Source organism: Cricetulus griseus, chromosome 2, assembly GCF_003668045.3.
Source record: "Cricetulus griseus strain 17A/GY chromosome 2, alternate assembly CriGri-PICRH-1.0, whole genome shotgun sequence".
Classification (NCBI taxonomy): domain Eukaryota; kingdom Metazoa; phylum Chordata; class Mammalia; order Rodentia; family Cricetidae; genus Cricetulus; species Cricetulus griseus.
In genome coordinates this window covers 19,207,910-19,227,684 of record NC_048595.1, presented here as the reverse complement: position 1 = coordinate 19,227,684, position 19,775 = coordinate 19,207,910, and the positions used below count along the sequence as shown (strand labels likewise).

At 50.3% G+C, this 19,775-nt stretch overlaps 1 protein-coding gene across 1 annotated transcript in view; it reads left to right on the top strand.

The window, feature by feature from the left end:
* Crybg2 (crystallin beta-gamma domain containing 2) overlaps positions 1–19,775 on the top strand; it is a 28,808-nt gene that overhangs the window by 5,749 nt on the left and 3,284 nt on the right. Inside the window, exons 4-18 of the mRNA XM_035439534.1 lie at positions 3,839–6,317; positions 6,719–6,766; positions 6,848–6,960; positions 7,105–7,234; positions 10,329–10,468; positions 11,708–11,834; positions 12,119–12,154; positions 12,372–12,508; positions 12,650–12,776; positions 13,019–13,158; positions 13,246–13,372; positions 13,646–13,678; positions 13,787–13,899; positions 18,181–18,310; positions 19,624–19,763. Coding sequence (XP_035295425.1) covers positions 3,839–6,317; positions 6,719–6,766; positions 6,848–6,960; positions 7,105–7,234; positions 10,329–10,468; positions 11,708–11,834; positions 12,119–12,154; positions 12,372–12,508; positions 12,650–12,776; positions 13,019–13,158; positions 13,246–13,372; positions 13,646–13,678; positions 13,787–13,899; positions 18,181–18,310; positions 19,624–19,763 — 4,020 coding nt within the window. The remainder of the gene's footprint in view (positions 1–3,838; positions 6,318–6,718; positions 6,767–6,847; positions 6,961–7,104; positions 7,235–10,328; positions 10,469–11,707; positions 11,835–12,118; positions 12,155–12,371; positions 12,509–12,649; positions 12,777–13,018; positions 13,159–13,245; positions 13,373–13,645; positions 13,679–13,786; positions 13,900–18,180; positions 18,311–19,623; positions 19,764–19,775) is intronic.

Sequence of the window (19,775 nt, the reverse complement as noted above, 5' to 3'; positions counted from 1 at the left end):
GCTCTGTGAATACCTGTCTGATGCAGCATGTGTTTGGCAGTATGTGGGCCTGTGGACTGGTTTGGCCTAGTTTGGGGGTGACTCACAGGTAAGCGGAGAGAATCCCAGGACTTGTTGGGTTAGATGAGATTTTTTTCCCACACTACCCCCACACCTCCCTCCTCAGCCTCTCCCTTACCATCCCCACACACCTTGTTTAGAGGTCACAGGTCATCTTGCTAACAAATCCACTTGTGGACTCGGGCCCTTGAGACAAGAGTGCTCTGGGAAGAGGCCCTTTTGTTTGCGGGGGTGGTAGCTAGGTTACTGGGGTGTGTCTCCAGACAAAGACAAAATGGGGAGCTATAGGTAGGCACATTCCAACACATGTGAAAACTATTCTAGCAGTCATGACAGTCCAGGGATGGACAGGTGAACTATCAGGAGGTGACCTCCCTGTCCCTAGAAGTATGCAGGTAGAAGCTGTGACCACACGCTTAAGGAATGAATGGCCATCAGGGGGTGTTGGCCCAGGGTTGGGCTGGGCTGAGAAAGGCATGGAGCTGATTGCTGGGAGGTCATCAATAGACTCTGGGCTGACTGCAGTCAACTTCCCTTGAACTGTTTTCCTGGGACTTTGCCGAAGCCCAGGGGACTTTTCAAACATCTGATCCTTTAGCTGTGGACTCCTGGGATATCAGCTTCATAAGGAAGCTAGTTTTGGGTGAGTCTGGCTGGCACTTGGCATTTCACTCAAATAATTAGCACTGAATGAATGAAAAAGTGAACGGGCAAGTTATAACTCAAGCTTTGCCATTTGCCATCAGCGACAAGGGAGGGGAGGGGGGATGAAGATAGAGGCTGTTACTCAGAAACGGAGAGGGAACTCTGTGATAAAGGACTTAGGCAGCCGAGTGAGGGACAAAGCTCTGTGGGGGAATCCCAGCAGAGGACAATGCTTCAAAGAGGGTGGGAGGGTTGGGTTGAGCTGTTGTGAGGAGCTGAGTTCCTTTCTCGGGTGTCTAGGTGTGTCAGTTATCAACACACTCTGGCTGGAGAGGTCCTGGGCCTCATCTAGGCCTTCCCATCCGGGTTCACAGGCTGTCAAGGGCCCCACAGCTTTTTCCTAGGCGCTGTGGTAGCCACCAGTGGTCCTGGGATTGAGTCAGGCATCTCTGGGCCTTTTATCTCTGCCCCTCATAAAACCTGAGTCACTCACTGCTGGGGCCACAGAGCAGGTCAAAGTTCTGGTTTCTTCCCGTTTCTCAGGAAGGAGGGAGGTAGAGATGGGGGAAGAGAATTGGGGCAGTGGGCCTGTCTCTCACTCAGAGTATAGCCCTCTTGGGGCTGGCTCGTGGAAATGAGGTACAGGTTGGAAGATAGGCTGGCCCAGGTGGGTGAGCAGACAGACCTCTTTGGACTCTTCAAGCCTAGAAACAGCCTTGCCATGTGTGTCCTGCATGGAGATAAGTAGCTAAGGATGGATTGCTCCTTAAGGTCTGTTGTGGGTTCTTTTAAACATGAACCCCAGGGCTGGGATGTACCTCAGTTGGTAGAGTATTTACCTAGCACATATGAAACCTTAGGTGGCATTCCAGCACTGTGAAAACCAGAGTCCTGGTGTATGCCTATAATCCTACCGCTCAGAGTGGGTAGAGGCAAGAGAACTAGAAGTTCAGGGTCAAGCCAGGGAGATGGTTAAGTGGACATAGGTGGTCATCTGTCAAGTCTGACAACCTGAGTTCAGTCTCCCCAACCCCACGTGGTACAAGGAGAGAACTGACTCTCACGGGTTATTTTCTGACCTCCTTTTGCACATTGTGGGACACACACACACACACACACACACACACACACACACACACACACAGAGGCACACATGCTCTCATGCTAGCATGCATGCTCACTCACTGAATGTAACTTAGGAAAGGGATCCGCCTGCCTCTACCTCCTGAGTGCTGGGATTAAAGGCGTGTACCACCAAAGCCCAGCTCCTTCAAGTTGCTCTTTGGCAACATAGGGTGTTCAAAGCTAGACTCATCTACATGAGGCCCTGTCTCAAACAAACAAACAAACCTCAGAGCAACCCCCAGTCAGCCATGAATTACAAGCATATAATTCCTGCACTTGGCTTGGGAAGCTGAGAAGATGGGTCTGTCTGAGTTGGAGGCCACCACTACCAGGCCAATCAAGTTACATAGCAAGATACTATCTCAAAACATCAAAGAGGCTGGCAGTGGTGGCGCACACCTTTAAGCCCAGCACTCAGGAGGCAGAGGCAGGTAGATCTCTGTGAGTTCCACAGAGGCCCAGACTTCTCTACATAGTAAGTTCCAGGACAACCAGGCTACATAATGAGACCCTTCTTAAAAGAATAAAACAAACAAATATTAAAAAAATTTAGAGTAACCACCAAACCAGAGACTTGGTTTACCAATAAATATGTAAAGCTATATATGCATATGGTGAGTTTGGAGTGTGGCTAAGCTCTTAGGATTGGAGTGCAAGTCTCCACTGCTAAGGTGTGACTTGTTCAGAGTCATCTCTCTGAACCTTTAAGTCTCACTGGCAAAATAGAAATGCTTGTTTATAGTAATGATTTTTTTTTTTTTTAATTTTTCAAGGCAGGGTTTCTCTATGTAGCTTTGTAGACCAGGCTGGCCTCAAACTCACAGAGATCCCCCTGCCTCTGCCTCCTGAGTGCTGGGATTAAAGGTGTTTGCCACCACCACTCGGCTATGATTTATTCTTTTTAAAAAATAATTTTTCGCCAGGCATTGGTGGCGCATGCCTTTAATCCCAGCACTCAGGAGACAGAGACAGCGGATCTCTGTGAGTTCGAGGCCAGTCTGGTCTCCAGAGGGAGTGCCAGGATAGGCTCCAAAACTACACAGAGAAACCCTGTCTCGAAAAACCAAAAAAAAAAAAAAAAAAAAAAAAAAAAAAAAAAAAAAGAAAAGAAAAAGAAAAAAAAAACTATCAAAAAAATTCATCCTTTTTTTGTTTTGTTTTTTTTGAGACAGGGCTTCTCTGTGGCTTTGGAGACTGTCCTGGCTAGCTCTTATAGACCAGGCTAGTCTTGAACTCAGAGAGAGAGAAAGAGGGAGAGAGAGAGAGAGAGAGAGAGAGAGATCTGCCTGCCTCTGCCTCCTGAGTGCTGGGATTAAAGGTGTGCAGCCACCACTGCCTGGCCAGCATTAAGCATTAGTTTGTAAAGCCGGTTTGTGTTCTCTCTCTTCTACTGGATCTGCACAAGCCCTGTGAAGTGTGAATTCAGTCCTCCAGGCCTGAAATGGAAGAAGTAACCTACCTAAGGTCATCCAGCTAGTGACCAATAGATATAGGAGACCCAGCACTTCTTGAAGCTAAACATTTTCCCTCAGTGTCTCTTAAAAAACCTTGAAGGAGCTGGGCTTTGGTGGCACACGCCTTTAATCCCAGCACTCAGGAGGCAGAGGCAGGAGGATCTCTGTGAGTTTGAGGCCAGCCTGGTCTACAGAGTGAGTTCTAGGACAGGCTCCAAAGCCATACAGAGAAACCAGCCTTCCTCCATAAGCCAGTGAGTGGGCCAGGAGTCTCATCCTCTCTTCTCTTACCTTCTGGGCTCAGGTCCAGGTCCCCAAACCTGGACAGAGGGCATCACTTGGAAGTGGTGAGATGAGCAGCTAAGAGGCTCTGATTATCCAGTCTGAGCAGAGAGTCTCACATCCATTTTACAGATGAGAAACAAAGACCAAAAGTTCATGTGACTTGCCTGAGGTTACTCAGCCCGGTCTGCACCTGGTAGTTGCTTTGTGTTTTGGGGGATCCCTCCCTCTACTCCCTGGTGCTCACCTTTCTCCCTTTTTATCATCTTCAGGGAGCCAGGCCACAGTGCTACAAGGACATCTCAGGTTTTGCTGGGGCCCAATATGGAAGAGACGGCTGGGAGACCGGCTGAAGCTGAGGCCCGAGTGGTAAGTGCCACACTGACATGGCACCAGCGGCCGCCTGTCCAGGAAGAGACCAGACACCGTTTCCACAAAGTATCCCTAGTGTCAGATGCCCGGAGGGAAGCCCCTCAGGAAGATGTGTTTGAGCATAGCTTCCGGCGCGAAATCAATGGTTTCATTAAGAAGGAAGACGAGACTATAAATTGCCAAGGTCCTGGGGAGGAGCCTGGACCCATGAACTTTCAGAGCCATGGGCCCATCTTTTCCAAGAAATACATTCCACCCCCCAAGGAGAAAAGGCCAGTGGTGAGGCTGCAGGAGGCTGTAGATTGGGGTGATGGTGGTCCCCAGGTTCCCAGAACTGACCCACCAGGCATGGGATCCATGGCTAGGACTGAGTTATTGGTGCCCTTGCCTGGGCCACGTGAACCAAGTCCCCATCCCAGTGTGAGTGTCACAAGTGGGGTTTCCAGGAACCGTGAGGAATGGCGAGTGACACGCACAGTGAGGACTACGACCACGACGGTGGTGGGCGGGCAAATGGACCGCAGGGTGAACAGCTCTGTGAGTGTGGGGCCACCGATGTCAGGTGAGACCCTTCCAAGGGGCCGAAATGTGACCCGAACAGTCAGGGCAGTGGTGGTGAGCCCGAGAGCTGAGGGCTCACCCAGCCGCAGCCAGGCCCTAGAACTGCTGAGCAACCTTGTACCAGCTGAGCGCAGCCCTCCTGCCAGCCGAATCCCAAGGCTCACCGGACTTACTTCAAGGGGCTCAGCCCTGGGTGGCACAGTGGGAACAACCCTGGGACAGCTACTTGAGACCAGCACAACTGAACTGAAGAACAGCTCAACCCTGGCTCCAGGAGGCATCCCTGTGGATGGTCACCCCACTCGGAATCTAGATGTCCCAGTAGCCCACCCAGTCCGAGACCAAGGCAGTGTCTCAGATGCCAGGACTGGGGAACCTTCAAGGCTGCAGGGAGCCTCCAGTCCTGTTCTGCTCTCCAACCAGGCCTCTCAGAACCATGTGCCAGCATCCCCTTCTCCCAAGCCCCAGGCCCGTGCCTCCTCCCTGATCCATCCTCCAGAGCAGCCAGTGGTACCCACATACCTCAAAGCCCAGCCCATGCCTCATGTCCTGCCCCCCGTGGAAGTTGTTCCCATGGACCCTGTTCTGCCTGTGGTGAAGAGTGGGGTTACAATACCTGAACAGCCTCCTAGCCCATCCTCTGTAAGGAGAAAAGCTGCCCCTAGCCCACAAGGTCTTTCTGCTCTGACTTCACCAAAGAATAAGTTTGTTCAGGACCCTGAAAACATGCCTGTTTCTGTTCTTACTCAGAAAGAGGTATTTCCGGACCCTAGTGTTCCTGCCCACCCCCATACCCCAAAAGAGGCTGGTGTTCCCACTGCCCCATCCTCCAGGCCAACCAAAGTTGTCCAGGGTATGGAAGGAGGTCCTTCCATCAAGAAGGAGGATGGCCAGGATCCTCAAGATAGCACTTCCCATTCCCTTTCTTGGAAAGAGACTGTTGAAGGCCCCACTGTCCCTGCTCTCCTGACCCCCAAACAGGATAAGGCTATTCAGGATTCTCACGGGAACTCTTTCTCATCACCTGCCCTAAACATAGGTTCCCAGAGCCCTGCCATGCCCCTTGGTCCACCCTCTTCAGAGGTCAAAGTGTCCCTCAGTCTAGAAGGCTCTCCTGCCGCAAAACCAGTGGGGGCAGAGCCCAGCACGGAGTCCCAGCTTATCCCAGACTCCACTGAGGGGGATGTGACCTCAGAGCCATCTAGGGAGGAGGATGAAGTAGCCCTGACTGCTGACCTGGAGATTTTCCTGGATACTTTGCGGAGCATGGAGCCCCCTGAGATCCTTCGAACTCACCGATTGCCCCGAGCCCCCCGCTCCTCCTACCTGGCCATGTATGCAACGCTGCCCCCCATTGAGGAGGATCAGCTGGGGCCATCTATTCCAAGACCCAGTCCCCAGGAGGGACCTGCATTGGAAGAGGAGGAGGAGGAGCTGGAGAACCCATACCTGAGTGATGATGAGAAGCTCCAGCGCAGGCAGGAGAAAGCAGGGCCCGGCCCCTCTCTGGATCCCCACCCACCCAAGCCTGCTAAGGTCTCCTGCTCTCCTCTGGAGATGCTGAAGAAGCATGTGCTAGGCCCCGAACCTCAGCCCAGCAACCGGCCTACTTCTCGCCTGGGAGGCAGCCTTCTCTTTGGCAATCTGGTGCCAGCCAACAAGGGTACCCCTTCCCTGGAACCACTGGGGTCCAAATTATCTGCTCTGCCACTCCATGGAACACCAGGGGTCAGGAAGGTACCTGGACAGTTGCCTCTGCTCTGTAGTGGAGGGCCACCACCAGAGAAGTCAGCACCTACCCAGCCACCGGAAGGGTGGGTGAGTGAGACCTTGTAGGGGCCTGGGAGATACCTGGCTTCCCCTTGAGTGGTTGAAGAGAGTGGTGTTGGGAGGCCAGGTCGCAGGAGGCAGGAGTCTTGGGTTTGAGCTTAGTTGAACTCTGCAATGCATGTCATTTGGGGCCTCAGTGTCCATGACAGTATAGTGGGAATGTATAGATTCCAAAAGGCTTGCTAGTCCTGACTGCCTGGAAGCTGGGGAAGGAACATTTCCCAGCTCCTAGGACAGGGTTATGAGGCCCAGGGAGCTGAGAGCAATGGTGGTAATCTCTGTGGGCTGTATCCTTGGGGTGGGGGCCAGCAGCCTGATATGGGAGTCTCAGAAGAGCAATGTGAGGAAATGGTAGCCCCATACAATTTCTGACACCCTCTCTGTTCCAGAGCCCGGCACTGAAGACCCAGGGCAAGCTGAACACCAGGCCTGGGAAGGTAGGAACATGGGGCAAATGGAGGCTGGCAGGGGGCAGTGCCTGGTGACAGGCCTGAGGACACTCGCTGTGTTTTTCCCAGGTGACCCTCTTCTCAGAGCCTGGCTGCCAGGGCAGAAGCAGGGAGGTCTGGGGAGACATTGCAGATACATCAGGCTGGGCCCCTGTTGCCTCCGTGAGGGTGGTACGAGGCTGGTGAGTGGGGAGTGTCAGGGAGGGGGCCCTGGTTGTGTACCCAGGGCTGAGGAAGGTGGTGAGCCCTGTAGGAGCCCTAACAGCTACTCAGAGACTCTGGGTGCAACCTTCTGCCCTGTGACCCTGGGGTCTCTGGGTCCACAGCTGGATACTATACGAACAGCCGGAGTTCCAAGGTGAGAAGCTGGTTCTGCCTGAAGGGGATGTGGAACTCAGAGCCCTGGCATCCACTTGGAGTACCCGAGGCATCGGCTCCCTGAGGAGGGCTGTGCGGGTGAGTGGTCAGGTACCTAGAGTGGGGCAGAGGTCAGAAGGGGGTCAGTATTGTGTATCTCTCTAAGTTCCGGCCCTTGGAGGCACTGAGAGAGAGAAAGACATTTGGGGGTGAGTAAGCTGATTGGTAGGTAGGGGTAAGCAAGCTAGGGACGTGTGAGCTGGTGCTAGACCAGTATTATTAGGTCAGAGTGGTGGAAATGGGCCAGAGTCATCTACCACTCTGGGCGACATGGGATGGAGCTTATTTATTTACTTGTTCACAGACATTTTCCTCTCTCATATTTTTAATTAAAAGTTTTATTAATTAATTTGTGTGTGTGTGTGTGTGTGTGTGTGTGTGTGTGTGTGTGTGTGTGTGTGCCTCAGCATGAATGAATGTAGAATCCAGGACAGCTTGAGGAGGTCAGTCCTCTCCTTCCTCCATGTGGGTCCTGGAGCTTGAACTCTGGTTATCAGGCTTGGAAAGGGGCACCTTTACCTGCTGAGACACCCTGCCAACCCCATAGACATTCCTCTTATCCTTACTATGTACCAGGCTCTGTGCCAGGCAACTGGGTGGGGTTTTCCCTCCAAGAGACATACTTTCAGATTTGGAGGGTCCAGGAAAGCAATAGACCAGACCAGGGACTTATGAGTCTCTACCACAGTGGTTCTCAACCTTCCTAATGCTGTAACCCTTTAATACAGTTCCTCATGTTGTGGAGGAACATAGTTCCTCATAAAGTCATTTTTGTTGCTACTCCATAATTGTGCTTTTGCTACTGTTATGGCTCGTAATGCAAATCTGATAGGCAGGATATCTGATACGTGACCCTTGTGAAAGGAGCATTCAATTTATCAAGGTGCCTGCCGCGACCCACAGGTTGGGAACCAGCTTCCAAGAAGGAAAAATGATAATGAAACTGGAAGGATCATGATTTCTCACCTAAGATATGATTCTTTTTGTTATTGTCTTGAGACCAGGTCTTAGATAAAACAGTTTGGTCTCAAATTCACAATACTCCTGCCTCAACTTCCCAAGTGCTGAGATGACAGATGTATGACACCACACTTGTCATTTTTGAGATATATGGGTGTATGAAATATGGTTTGAGAAGCCAACATAACTTGGTGTTTGTAAAGTGAAAAGGATAGTATCGTTTTCATAGCACAACTTTATCAACTACTGATACTGAATTTGACCAAATGATGTCAACCCCTAGAGAGATGCAGAGCAATGCTAGGAACAAGACCCATCAGACCCTTGGTGGTTTGTCTGTGGGTTTTGTTTTGTTTGAAACAGGATCTTACACTGAGTACAAACTTAGCTAGTATTTACTATGTAGCCTAGGCTGGCCATGGCCTTGCAACCAACCTTCTGCCTCCTTAGTGCTGTGCTTACATGCTTACAGGCAGGAGTCACCATGCCTGGCAACTTTTTTTTTTTCTTTTAAAGACAAGGCCTGATGTTAGTGTAAGCTAGCCTCAAACTCACCAAGAAGCAGAGGTTGGTCTTGAAATCCTGGTCCTCCTGTCTTCACCTCCCAAGTGCTGGGATTCCAGGCATGCATCACTGCACCCAGTTAGTTGTGTTTTAGGTGAGATGAGCCTCTGACCCCGGGGCTGTTCTCTCTCTGGTAAGGGTGATGAGGTCCTAAAGCTGAGGACCTAGTACAAGGTTGAGAACTGGGTGAAAGGGATGGTAGTTGCCAGAGGCTGATGGAAGCACACATGCTGGTGGGCAATTCATTATGAGACAAGGTAAATTCATCTCTGTGTAGGAGGGCATGAGACACACAGGAGACAAACAAGAGCTCTGAGGTTACACAGTACTGGAACCATCTGATTCATTTAGCACTGAGTTGGCGCCTACTGTGTGCCAGGCATGTGGGAGGTGCTGGGTTGCAACACTAAACAAAAACTACCCTTCTCTGTTCTCGGCTGTTTTGCTTACAAGTTGTGTGATCTTGGCAAGTTTGTTTAACTTTGTTGAGTGTCACTTTCCTGTCTGTTTCTATATGGAGACCTTCTTTTGAGGAACTAAATGATCCCAGTTAGGTAGACTATGGCCTTAGCACAATGGAGATGATTTATTACCTGACGAATGAGTGAGCAAATGAAAATGGTCCCAGTGAGGAAGAAAGACCCAGAGTGCAAAGAAACCTGCCACCGCTTGGCTTGCTCAGGATGAAGCAGCCAAGGCCAGGCTGGTTATGCAGTGGGAGGAGCTGTCTGGGAAGGTAGCTCTTTTGGTGGTGTGCTTGGCAAGCAACTATGGATCCTGATTTGCATTCCCCACCACCACATAAAACCAAGCATAGTGCCACATGCCTGTAATCCCAGCATCCAGGTGCTTGAGGCAGGGGAATAAGAAGACAAAAGTTGGGGCTGAAGAGATAGATGACTTGTGACTTGTCATCAGTCCTGACAACCTGAGTTTGATCTCTTGGACCCACCTGGTAAAGGAGAGAATCAATATCTGCAAGTTGTCCTTTGATCTACAAACACATGCTGTGGTATGCTTGTGCCTCTTTCCCTGCAAAACAAACAAATACATTTAATTTAAAAGTAAATGAGTTTAAGGTCAACCTTGGCTATTTGGCTACATTGTGAGTTCAAGGATAGCCTGGACTACATGAAACCTTGCCTTTAAAAAAAAAGAAAGTCACCCTGGAGCATGAGATGTGGTAGAGACCTTGCCTGGCACCTGCAAGGGCTCAGATTCTAGACACAGCACCCACATGAACAGTAACAAAAAGCCAGTCTGGACAGAGGTCGGAACTACATCAAGGCGAAATCTGGAAGTGGCTATCCATCTTGCCCCCTCCAGCAAGGGGGAAGCCAGCCACCCAGAGAGAGGACAGCCTTGACACCTTACAGGTTCTGTGAACTCTGGTCTTGGGTTTCAGAAGTCCACAAGGTACCACTGAGAACCTTGGTCTGGGGTTAGTTTGGCTGACCTTGAAGAGGGCCCACCTCTGGTTTCTGAGAACACAAACAGCTGACCTTTCCCAGAAGCCTCCGGGCACCCTGCCAGGTTGGAGGACCTGAGAAGCAGTGGGTCAGAGAAGCCTGCGGTTTGCACTTAAACGTTCTCTCTTCTCCCTCCGCAGGACTACTGCATCCCGGGGATCAGCCTGTTCTCTGAGGAGGGCCTCAAGGGCATGCAAGTGATGCTGACTGGGGACTTGAAAGACTCTCAAGGTCTAGAGAGACCCCTACAGGTGGCATCTGCCACTGTCTCTGCAGGAGTGTGAGTCTGGCTATTCTGGAATCCCTTGACAATCGCTGGGGACACAGATCAGACAAGACAGACAGTTCCCCTTCTCAGAAGCATTCAGTCTGGGGCAGGTTCAGTGGTGCATGATTTTAATCCTAGCACTTGGGAGGCAGAGACAGGTGGATCTCTATGAGTTTTAGGTCAGCCAAGGCTACATAGTGAGACTGTCTCAAGCAGGAAGAAAAAGCTCACTCTTCTGGTGGGGACAGATGTGTAAACAGCCAACAATAGCACACAGAATGTTCTGGAAAGGGTGGGCACAGGATTGCAGGGACATGCTAAAGTAAAGCAGCTGAATAGCGGAAGTGGAGAGCTAGATGTAGTCATAGAAGCCTTCCTGGAGGAGGCGCTGTGTCATTTGACATGAACTAGCTGAGAAGCTAAGTTACAAGAGGACAGCAATTTGTATGTTGTGTTGATGTGACCTGGCACATTCAGAGTGGTATGGTCTTAGTCTGTGTGTTTTAGTCAGTTCTGTAATCCCTGTGTTAGAAACACTGGCGGCCGCTTAAGAATTTATTCACTGTATGACTGGAGGTGGAGGCGGAGTCTGTCTGGGAGAGGGAACAGCCTGTGAAAAGTGAGCACTGAAAAAAACTACATCTTCAGAAGTTTAGGCCCAGCCAGGGGACACATTGCATATAATCCCAGCACTTTGGGAAGTAGAGGCAGGACAATTGCTGGAATTTCAAGGCTACATTGGGCTGTGCCTCAAAAAAAAAAAAAAAAAAAAAGAAAAAAGAAAAAAAAAAGGCTTGGTCTAGGATAGGAGTTATTCAGTGCACTTTCAGCAAGAATGAGGTCCTGGGTCCCATCCCCAGGATCAGACTCAAAAAAAAAAAAAAAAAAAAAAAAAATCCAGCCTGGTCAGTATAAAGAGGATAACGGGAAGATAGAGGCACCAAGGGAGGAAGATGTGGGCCTGGGTGTGGCTTGGCTTTCCTACACAGCCAATAAGAGCTACTTGGGGTTTGAAGCAGGTATGTGTGTAACAAAGAACTCTAACTGCCTTGTGTAATTGGCTAGGGCCAGCCACAGGAAGGGACACCAAGGACAAACTGTTCTAGATGGAGAGAGGATTGGGATGTCTTCTCTAGTATACTCATGCAAGTCCCCCTCAAAAGCCCTTCCTCCCCTCCAAGCCTGCCTTATGACTGATTCCAAGTCTGTATCCCAAGGAGTTCAGTAACTTCTCTGTTCCCACCCCCCCAGGTGGCTGCTATACCCGAAGCCATTCTTTGAAGACACTCCCTATATCCTAGAGCCTGGAGAGTACCCTACCTTGAAGGCCTGGGGTACATCAGTCCCCAATGTGGGTTCACTAAAGCCCATGAGACTGGTAAGGAGTGGGGGATACCCACAAGCCACTCTGTCTATAGTGGGGTGGCCCTGCATCTGTGGGCAGGAGATGGGGGAATAACCACAGATCAATTCACTGGAGACTCAGTGCCCCAGAGTTCCTATTGGGAACTGGACTAGAGCAGGATTAGCTTAAGGTGTGGGACAGGGTAGGATATGGGCCTGTACTTTTTAGGAGTCTTAGATCAAGAAAATTCTAGGTTTCCAGCCTTGTCTGTCTTTAAGCACCTCTGGGCTAGCATTTCAGCCATGTTTCTTTTGCAGGGCTGCCCAAGCGTGGAGAAACCAGGGGAGCCCAAGGTAAGGGGACAGACTCTGGGTCAGAGGGTATTTGGTGTGTCTGAGGGGTAGCCACTTTAGCCTGAACGGGAGATAAGGACCCCATGGGGCAGAAGCTGGGCCTAGGAGTGCAGGCCTGATGCGCTCACTAGACTCTGGCTTTGGTGTGTGAATCAGGCCGGAGATCAGAGCAGACAAGCCAGATGACATCTGTCACCCTGACACCCCTTTCTTCCAGGCTGTGGTATATGAGGCCCCAGGTTTTCAGGGGCAGAGCTGGGAAGTGAGTGGAGACATCTACAACCTTCGGCAGCCAGAGGCCAGCCGCGGCCCCCAGCTGACCTCTGTGGGGTCCCTGCGAATCCTTGGGGGCTGGTGAGGACTTAAGAGATTTCTTCTATCTGCGTTGTCCCTATAGGCTTTTACCCTTGAGGGTGGAGCGTGACTTAGGCTGTCTGGTGTAGAGTGGACTATCTTACTCGTGGGTATCTTGGGTCATCTTTCCCCTTCCCCCAGCTGGGTAGGCTACGAGAAGGAGGGCTTCCGGGGCCACCAGTACCTGCTGGAAGAGGGCGAATATGCTGACTGGTCACACTGGGGAGGCTACGATGAGTTCCTGACTTCCCTGCGGGTCATCCGGACGGTGAGCAGGAGCAATTAGGCTATCTTTCTATCTCCAACTTCCCCAGCACAATCTAAGGGAAGAATCTGCACTCCTCTGCCTGTTTTTCTTGGCAGGATACCCCCCCCCGCCGCCCCCAGCTAGTCCCTCTCCCTCCGGTGTACACCTTACACCTATCCCCGGGGTGGGCTGCTTCCTTGAGGTCTGGGCACTCTCACGGGTTTGCATCAGTGTTCGAGAGAAACCTGTCTCTGGGCACCCAGGACTTTGGAGACCCGGCGGTGGTGCTGTTTGAGGACATGGACTTCCAGGGGCACTGCGTGGAGGTGAGTTCCGCTTTGCCAGACGTGGAGCTAGCGCAGCACGGACCCAGCACGCAAGCCATCCACGTGCTCAGCGGCGTGTGAGTAATCCCCGCCCCAGGCTCAGGGCGGGCCCAGGAGCAGTGCCAACCCCGCCCTCGCCGACCCAAGCCACGCCCTTCTTGCAGGTGGGTGGCCTATGAGCAGGTGGGCTTCTCCGGCGAACAGTACATCCTGGAGAAGGGTGTGTATCGCAACTGCGACGACTGGGGCTCCGGTAACGGCGCCCTTGGCTCCATTCAGCCGGTAGTGCAGGTGCGTGCCAGAACGATGGGCGTAGCCTCGGAGGCGGGGCCAAGCAGTGGGCGGGGTCAGGCTGGCCAGACCGGAGGACGGGCGTGGCCAGGAGGGAAGGGGTGGAGGCGGATGGGCGGGGCATCGAGGATGGAGAGGGGTGAGTTTAGACTGGGGCCATCTCCTGTTGGTGGCAGGAGGGGCTAGCCGTGTCGCACAGTTCTTGGGGGCGGGGCATCTAGGAGAGGCGAATCTTGTAGCCGCCAGGGTTTTGAAGTTTTTCTCTCTCTTCAGGTTGGGGAGAGCGATCTTCACTTTGTCTCGAAGGTGAGGAGGAGGCTTCTTAGGGGTCTGGTGGGATCTTCACACCCTTGGCCCTTCCCCCTGCCCCCCTCCACACACTTCACTCTCACCTCTTCTCCTCTCCATCTCCAGATTCAGCTTTTCTCAGGCCCCAACTTCCTGGGCGACCACATTTCCTTTGAGGATGACCAGGCCTCTCTGCCCGCTTCCTTCCTTCCCCAGTCATGCCGGGTTCATGGTGGCAGGTGAGCAGGAGGAGGGGGCGGAGCGCTGAGTGCTGGGAGAGACGAGGGACCCGAGGAGTGGGGTGGGGGGTGGGGGTGTGCAGGGGTGTGTGTGGGTAAGGGATACATTTTTTAGGTGATTTTCTTCCTTAAGATTAACTGTTATGGGCGTTGGTGGCGCACGCCTTTAATCCCAGCACTTGGGAGGCAGAGGCAGCCGGATCTCTGTGAGTTCGAGACCAGCCTGGTCTACAAGAGCTAGATCAAGGGCAGCCTCCAAAAGCCACAGAGAAACCCTGTCTCGAAAAACCAAAAAAAAAAAAAAAAAAAAAAAAATTAACTGTTATGTCCTGAGTCAGTCAACTTTAAAACACATAGAATAATATTTTAATATGAAATGTAACTCTGTAGATATTAAATATTTAGTATAAAGAACCCCAAGCTGAGCGAAGGTCACATGCCTGTAATCTCAGCATTTGGGCAGTAGAGGCAGGGAGATCAGTTTAAAACTAACCTTAGTTCAGTTACACAGGGGGCTCAAGGACGGCCTGAGCTGCATGAGACCCTGTCTTAAACAACAACAAAAAAATTTGTTCCATTTTATACATGCACTTTAAAGAAATATGAGGCTGGTTTGGTAGCTCAGCGAATAAAAGCAAATGCAGTTCGAGTATGATTGCCTAAGTTCAATCCCAGGTTCCCACAGTGGACGAAGAGAATCAATTCTCAGTGTCCTCTGACCTTCACATGAGCCTAGTGGCATGCACATGTCCAAACACGCGTCTCTTACACACACACACACACACACACACACACACACACACACACACACTTTAAAAAAAAATCTCCCTTCCAAAATTTCAGAAACTTTCAGGGCTGGAGAGATAGAGTGCCAAGTTTGATTCCCAGTAACTTCGTCAGGCATTTCACAACCATCTGTAACTCTAGCTCCAGGAGATGGATCAGAAGCCTCTGGCCTCTCAGGCACCTGCATTCACATGCACATACCCCCCCCATACACATAATTAAAAATGATAAAAAACAGGGGCAGGGCCATAGTGGCTCACACCTTTAATCCCAGCACTTGGGAGGCAGAAGCTGGCCGCTATCTGTGAGGTCTACAAGAGCTAGTTCCAGGGCAGCCTCCAAAGCCACAGAGAAATCCTGTCTTGAAAAACCAAACCAAAACAAACCAAAACAAAAAAAACAGGGGCTGAAGAGATAGCTGAAGTGGTTAAGAACACTTGTTGCTATTGTAAAGAACATGGGTTCTGTTCTTAGCACCTCCTTGGTGGCTTATGACCATCTGTGTCTCCAGTTCCTGGGTATCCAATGCCTTCTTCTGACCTCTGAGGTCACCAGGCATATAGATAGTGACTGCTTTAGTTAGGGTTTCTATGCTGTGAAGAGGCCCCATGACCACAGCAAGTCTTATAAAGGAAAACATTTACTTGGGACTGCCTTACAGTTCAGAGGTTTAGTCCAGTATTATCATGGCGGTTACCATGGCAGCATGCAGACAGACATGGTTCTGGAGAGGTAGCAGAGAGTTCTACATTTGGATTGGCAGGCAGCAGGAAGAGACAGGGAGCCACTAGGCCTGACTTGAGCTTCTGAAACCTCAAAGCCCACCCTGCAGTGACACACTTCCTCCAAAAAGGCCACACTAACTTCAACAAGGTCATGCCTCCAATAATGTATTATAATCTGCATGCTAAATGTTTCAAAATTATAATGCTCTTATTGCTCCCCAGAGTGGAGCCACTGAGAGCTGTGGGAGTTCCTTATGCTTCTTTTTGTCTTTGGGGCATTCTCTTACATCTACACACTTTGTAATAGTAAAAAAACTACCTTTTAAAGAAAGTTGAAGCCTATATAGTTAGACGTCCCTTTAATCCCCGGTACTTAGAGGCTGAGGTAGCAGAATCATGCATTCCATGAAGCCAGCCTGGGCTCTGAGACCCAATCTCAAAAAAGCAAAACAACAACAAAAACAAACTGGACAAAATGGGGCATGGTAACACATGACTTTAATCCCAACACGTGGAGAAGCAAGAACTCGGATCACCTTTGCCTGCCTTGTGAGTTTGAGGCCACCCTGGAACACATGGGAAAAAGAAAATCTGAAAGAAGTAAAATAATCTTTTATTTTTATTTTTATTTTATGTGTTTGAATGTTTTGTCTGCCTGTATGTTAATGTGTGTGCACCATTTGCATGCAGTGTCTGTAGAGACCAGAAGAGGGCGTCAGATGTCCTGGAGCTGGAGTTGCAGTTGTGAGCCACTATGTGGGTGCTGACAACCAAACCCAGGTCCTCTGCAAGAGCAGCCAGTTCTTTCAACCTCTGAGCCATCAATCTGCCCCCTGGATTAGTCATTTTTGTCTGTGATAATGTCACAAACCTCATATATAGTTAGATTAATATATTTTTAATTTTTTTGGTTTTTGTTTGTTTGTTTGTTGTTTTGTTTTTCAAGATAGGGTTTCTCTGTATTTCTTTGGAGCCTGTCCTGGAACTCCCTCTGTAGACCAGGCTGGCTTGGAACTCACAGAGATCCGCCTGCCTCTGCCTCCCAAGTGCCAGAATTAAAGGTGTGCGCCACCAATGCCTGGCTTGTATTTTTAATTTTGGGGGCCACTTTATTTGTTTGCAAGGGCAAAGGTTGATCCCAGGACCTCACATACATAGGCAAACATCCTACCAGTGAGTTACATCTCCAAATCCTAATTCTCCATCGTTGTTTTTTCCTATAGTCTTTTTAAGATTATAATTTATGCAAATAAGCAGGCATGGTAGTGTGTACCTTTAATTCCAGCACTTGAGGAGGCAGAGTCACCGAGTTCAAGGCCAGCCCTATCCACAAAGTGAGGTACAGGACAGGCAGAGCTACATAGTAAGACCTTGTCTCATTTAATTGATTAATGCAAATAACCTCAATGGTTTTACCTGACGAGATCTAATTCAGTATGCACAGGAATGCAGGAGGAAGAAGGCTGGGAAAGGAGGGTTCCAGTGGTTTGGGGATGATGGCCAAAGCCCTGTGGTCAGAAGACAAACCTCAGGAGTCACGACTCAAGGCTTTTAGATTAAATGAATTTATCTAGCTGAAGACATGGGGGGAGAGAGTGTGTCTCTTTGGAGAACACACACAAACAGCACAATTGGCTAGGAACTTAGTTTTAATGACATAAACTGTTTCCCTGGTTCCTGTTATAGCTCAGACTCATCTAACAGGATGTCATAAACTCTGTGGCTTAAATAGAAGAAAATAATCTTTTTTTTTTTTTTGGTTCTTTTTTTCTTGCTGCATCTTCCCTTACTACAGAGAGCAGGGCTCTGGTCTCTTCTTGAGTCTGCTGCCTTAGACCCCTCGGCCATCCCAACACCCCTCTTACTCTTCTAAAAGGGCATTCATCCCATCCGGGTGCCAACCTCCCAACCTCTTCTACAACTAGGTACCTCCTGAAGGCCACATATGGAGAACAGAAGTTGGCCCTCTCCCTCAACCATGCAGGTTCTAGAAACTGAAGCCAGGTGTCCAGCTTACCCACTGAGCCATCTCAATGAGCCTTACTTTTGTTTTAAGACAGTCTTACTAAGTTGCCTAGGCTAGTCTTGAACTCAGTAGCCTAGGTTATTCTTGAACTTGTTTGAGAAGTTCTCCTTAGCCTTAGCCTCCTCCTGCCTTAGCCTTCCAAGTAGCCACCAGGCCCAATGTTAGCCAGTCCCCCACTGATGGCCATGGGTCACGTGCCCCACTCCCCAGCTTTGCTATAGCGGTGCTGAATGGATAGATTTTTCCACGTGTAACTTCATGTGTTTGAAGGGCAACCTTGGAACAGACCCCTAGATAGTGCATTGGCAGATTTGATTAGCTGCAAAGACTTGTGTGATACTGCCTGATTCCCCTTCAATGGGAAGTATGACCTCTTTCCGGTCCTTGTTTGTCTTTATTGAGACAGGACTTCTCTATGTAGCCCTGGCTGGCTCAGAACTTGCTATGTAGACCAGACTAGCTTCAAACTCAAAGATCAGCTTGCCTTTGCTTTTCTGAGTGCACCACTGTGCCTGGATCCTTTATCTTTATTCTTTCTTCTCTTTCTTTCTTCCTTTTTTCCCCTTTAAGTCCTCTCTTAAGTCTTGACCTCAGTCCAGGCTGCTGTAGTGCTTGTCTACCCTGGATCTCTCCTGGATTAGAGGAACACCATCAAGTCCGCACGCACTGTGGACTCTCTGGTACCTGGCAGGTATAAGGCAAGCTAAGGCTCTGGTATCACCTCCCCTATGTGTTCCCTTCCAGCTGGGTCCTGTTTGAGGAGAAGAACTTTGAGGCAGACCAGCACATTGTGTCAGAGGGAGAATTCCCCACTCTCACAGCTATGGGCTGCCTGGCCTCTACAGTCCTGGGCTCTCTCCGGAAGGTTCCCTTGGTGAGTTCCCCATTCTGTCCCGAACAGCCGCAGAGGCAGAGGGAGGGTCCTGGGCAGAGTCCTGTCTTACATACCAAATAGTAGCTGAACAATGACTTCTAGAGTCTCAGGGTGACCTTGACTCTGTGGCTCCTAAGCCAGCTCAACTGACCAGGTGTTCATTGAACATTCACTGAAATAGTTCCTGGAGACACCAAACTCAATTAGACACAGGACCTAAGGGTGGCAGTGTGGAGTGGTATATCTAGACCACAGATAGTGCTGGCATGGACGACATTGACACACAGAGTGGCTGAGAGGCAGGGCCAGCCTTTGTCCATTCAGAGAGGGCTGTCAGGGTCAACTGCAGAGGAGAGGCGGGACGGGCAAGGCAGGGGGATGCTGCCTCAGTGACCCATAATAGAGGTGATGTGCTGTTCTTGGGTGACAGCTTACACTGAGGCAGTGGTAGTGTGTGGGGTGAGGAGGAGAGTGACCGGCTGGTACAGAATCGGAGCAGCTGACATTCGCTGGGTGTGTGAAGCTCTTTGTCATTTTTTGATGTAGAAACTAAGTCCCAGAGCCGCTCTGATGTGTTCCAGGTCACACAGCTGGGAACAGACAGCAGGCGTTGCCCCAGGCTGCCTGGCTACACAGCTTGAGCCCCTTACCACCACATACACTGGTGTCTGGGGAAAGTTAAGATAGACCTGGGTCTGGAACACACATCTGGAGCTTCAAGTCATCGATCTCACCTCTTCAGCCTCAGTGTTGTCTCTGCTAAACAGAGATCATGATAGCATCCGCCTCTTAGGGTTGTTGAGTTACTAGAATGTGATTCGACCTAGTGTTCTACAAAGGACCTAGCCTGCAGTGAGCCACAGATAAAGCAGGATGGTCATTAATTGATGTGATTATTAGTTATCACCATTGAGGTGATGTCGAATGAGCCCCCAGGTTTTCACCCTGGCCATTAGTTCTTAGGAGTGCCAGCTATCTGAGAGCCGGGCACATTGATGCACACCTGCAGTCCCAGGACTCAGGAAACTGAGGCCTGTGCTACAGTGAGTCCCAGACTAGTCTGAACAATTTAGTGAGATCCCTGTTCAAAAATACAATAAAATAATATATGCAAGAAATGTTTCAAAGCAAGGACTTTGAGTTGAGCTGGTGTCAGTCTGTCACATGCTGGAACTGGAAGTCTGGGGGCCTTTCTGATAGTAAATGCCCTCAGAAGCTAGGAGGCCTGCAGATCTGGAGTGCAGGTGTTGGAAGTGTAGGACAGAGCCTGCGCTGGGGGTTTCATGGCCTCACCTCTTCTTCTCCCGCCCCAGCACTTTTCAGAGCCTTCCTTGTCCCTCTTTGGCCTGGAGTGCTTCGAGGGCAAGGAGATCGAGCTGACCAGGGAGGTGCGAAGCCTTCAGGCCGAGGGCTTCAACAACCATGTGCTGTCTGTGCGCGTCAGAGGCGGCGTGTGAGTGTGGGG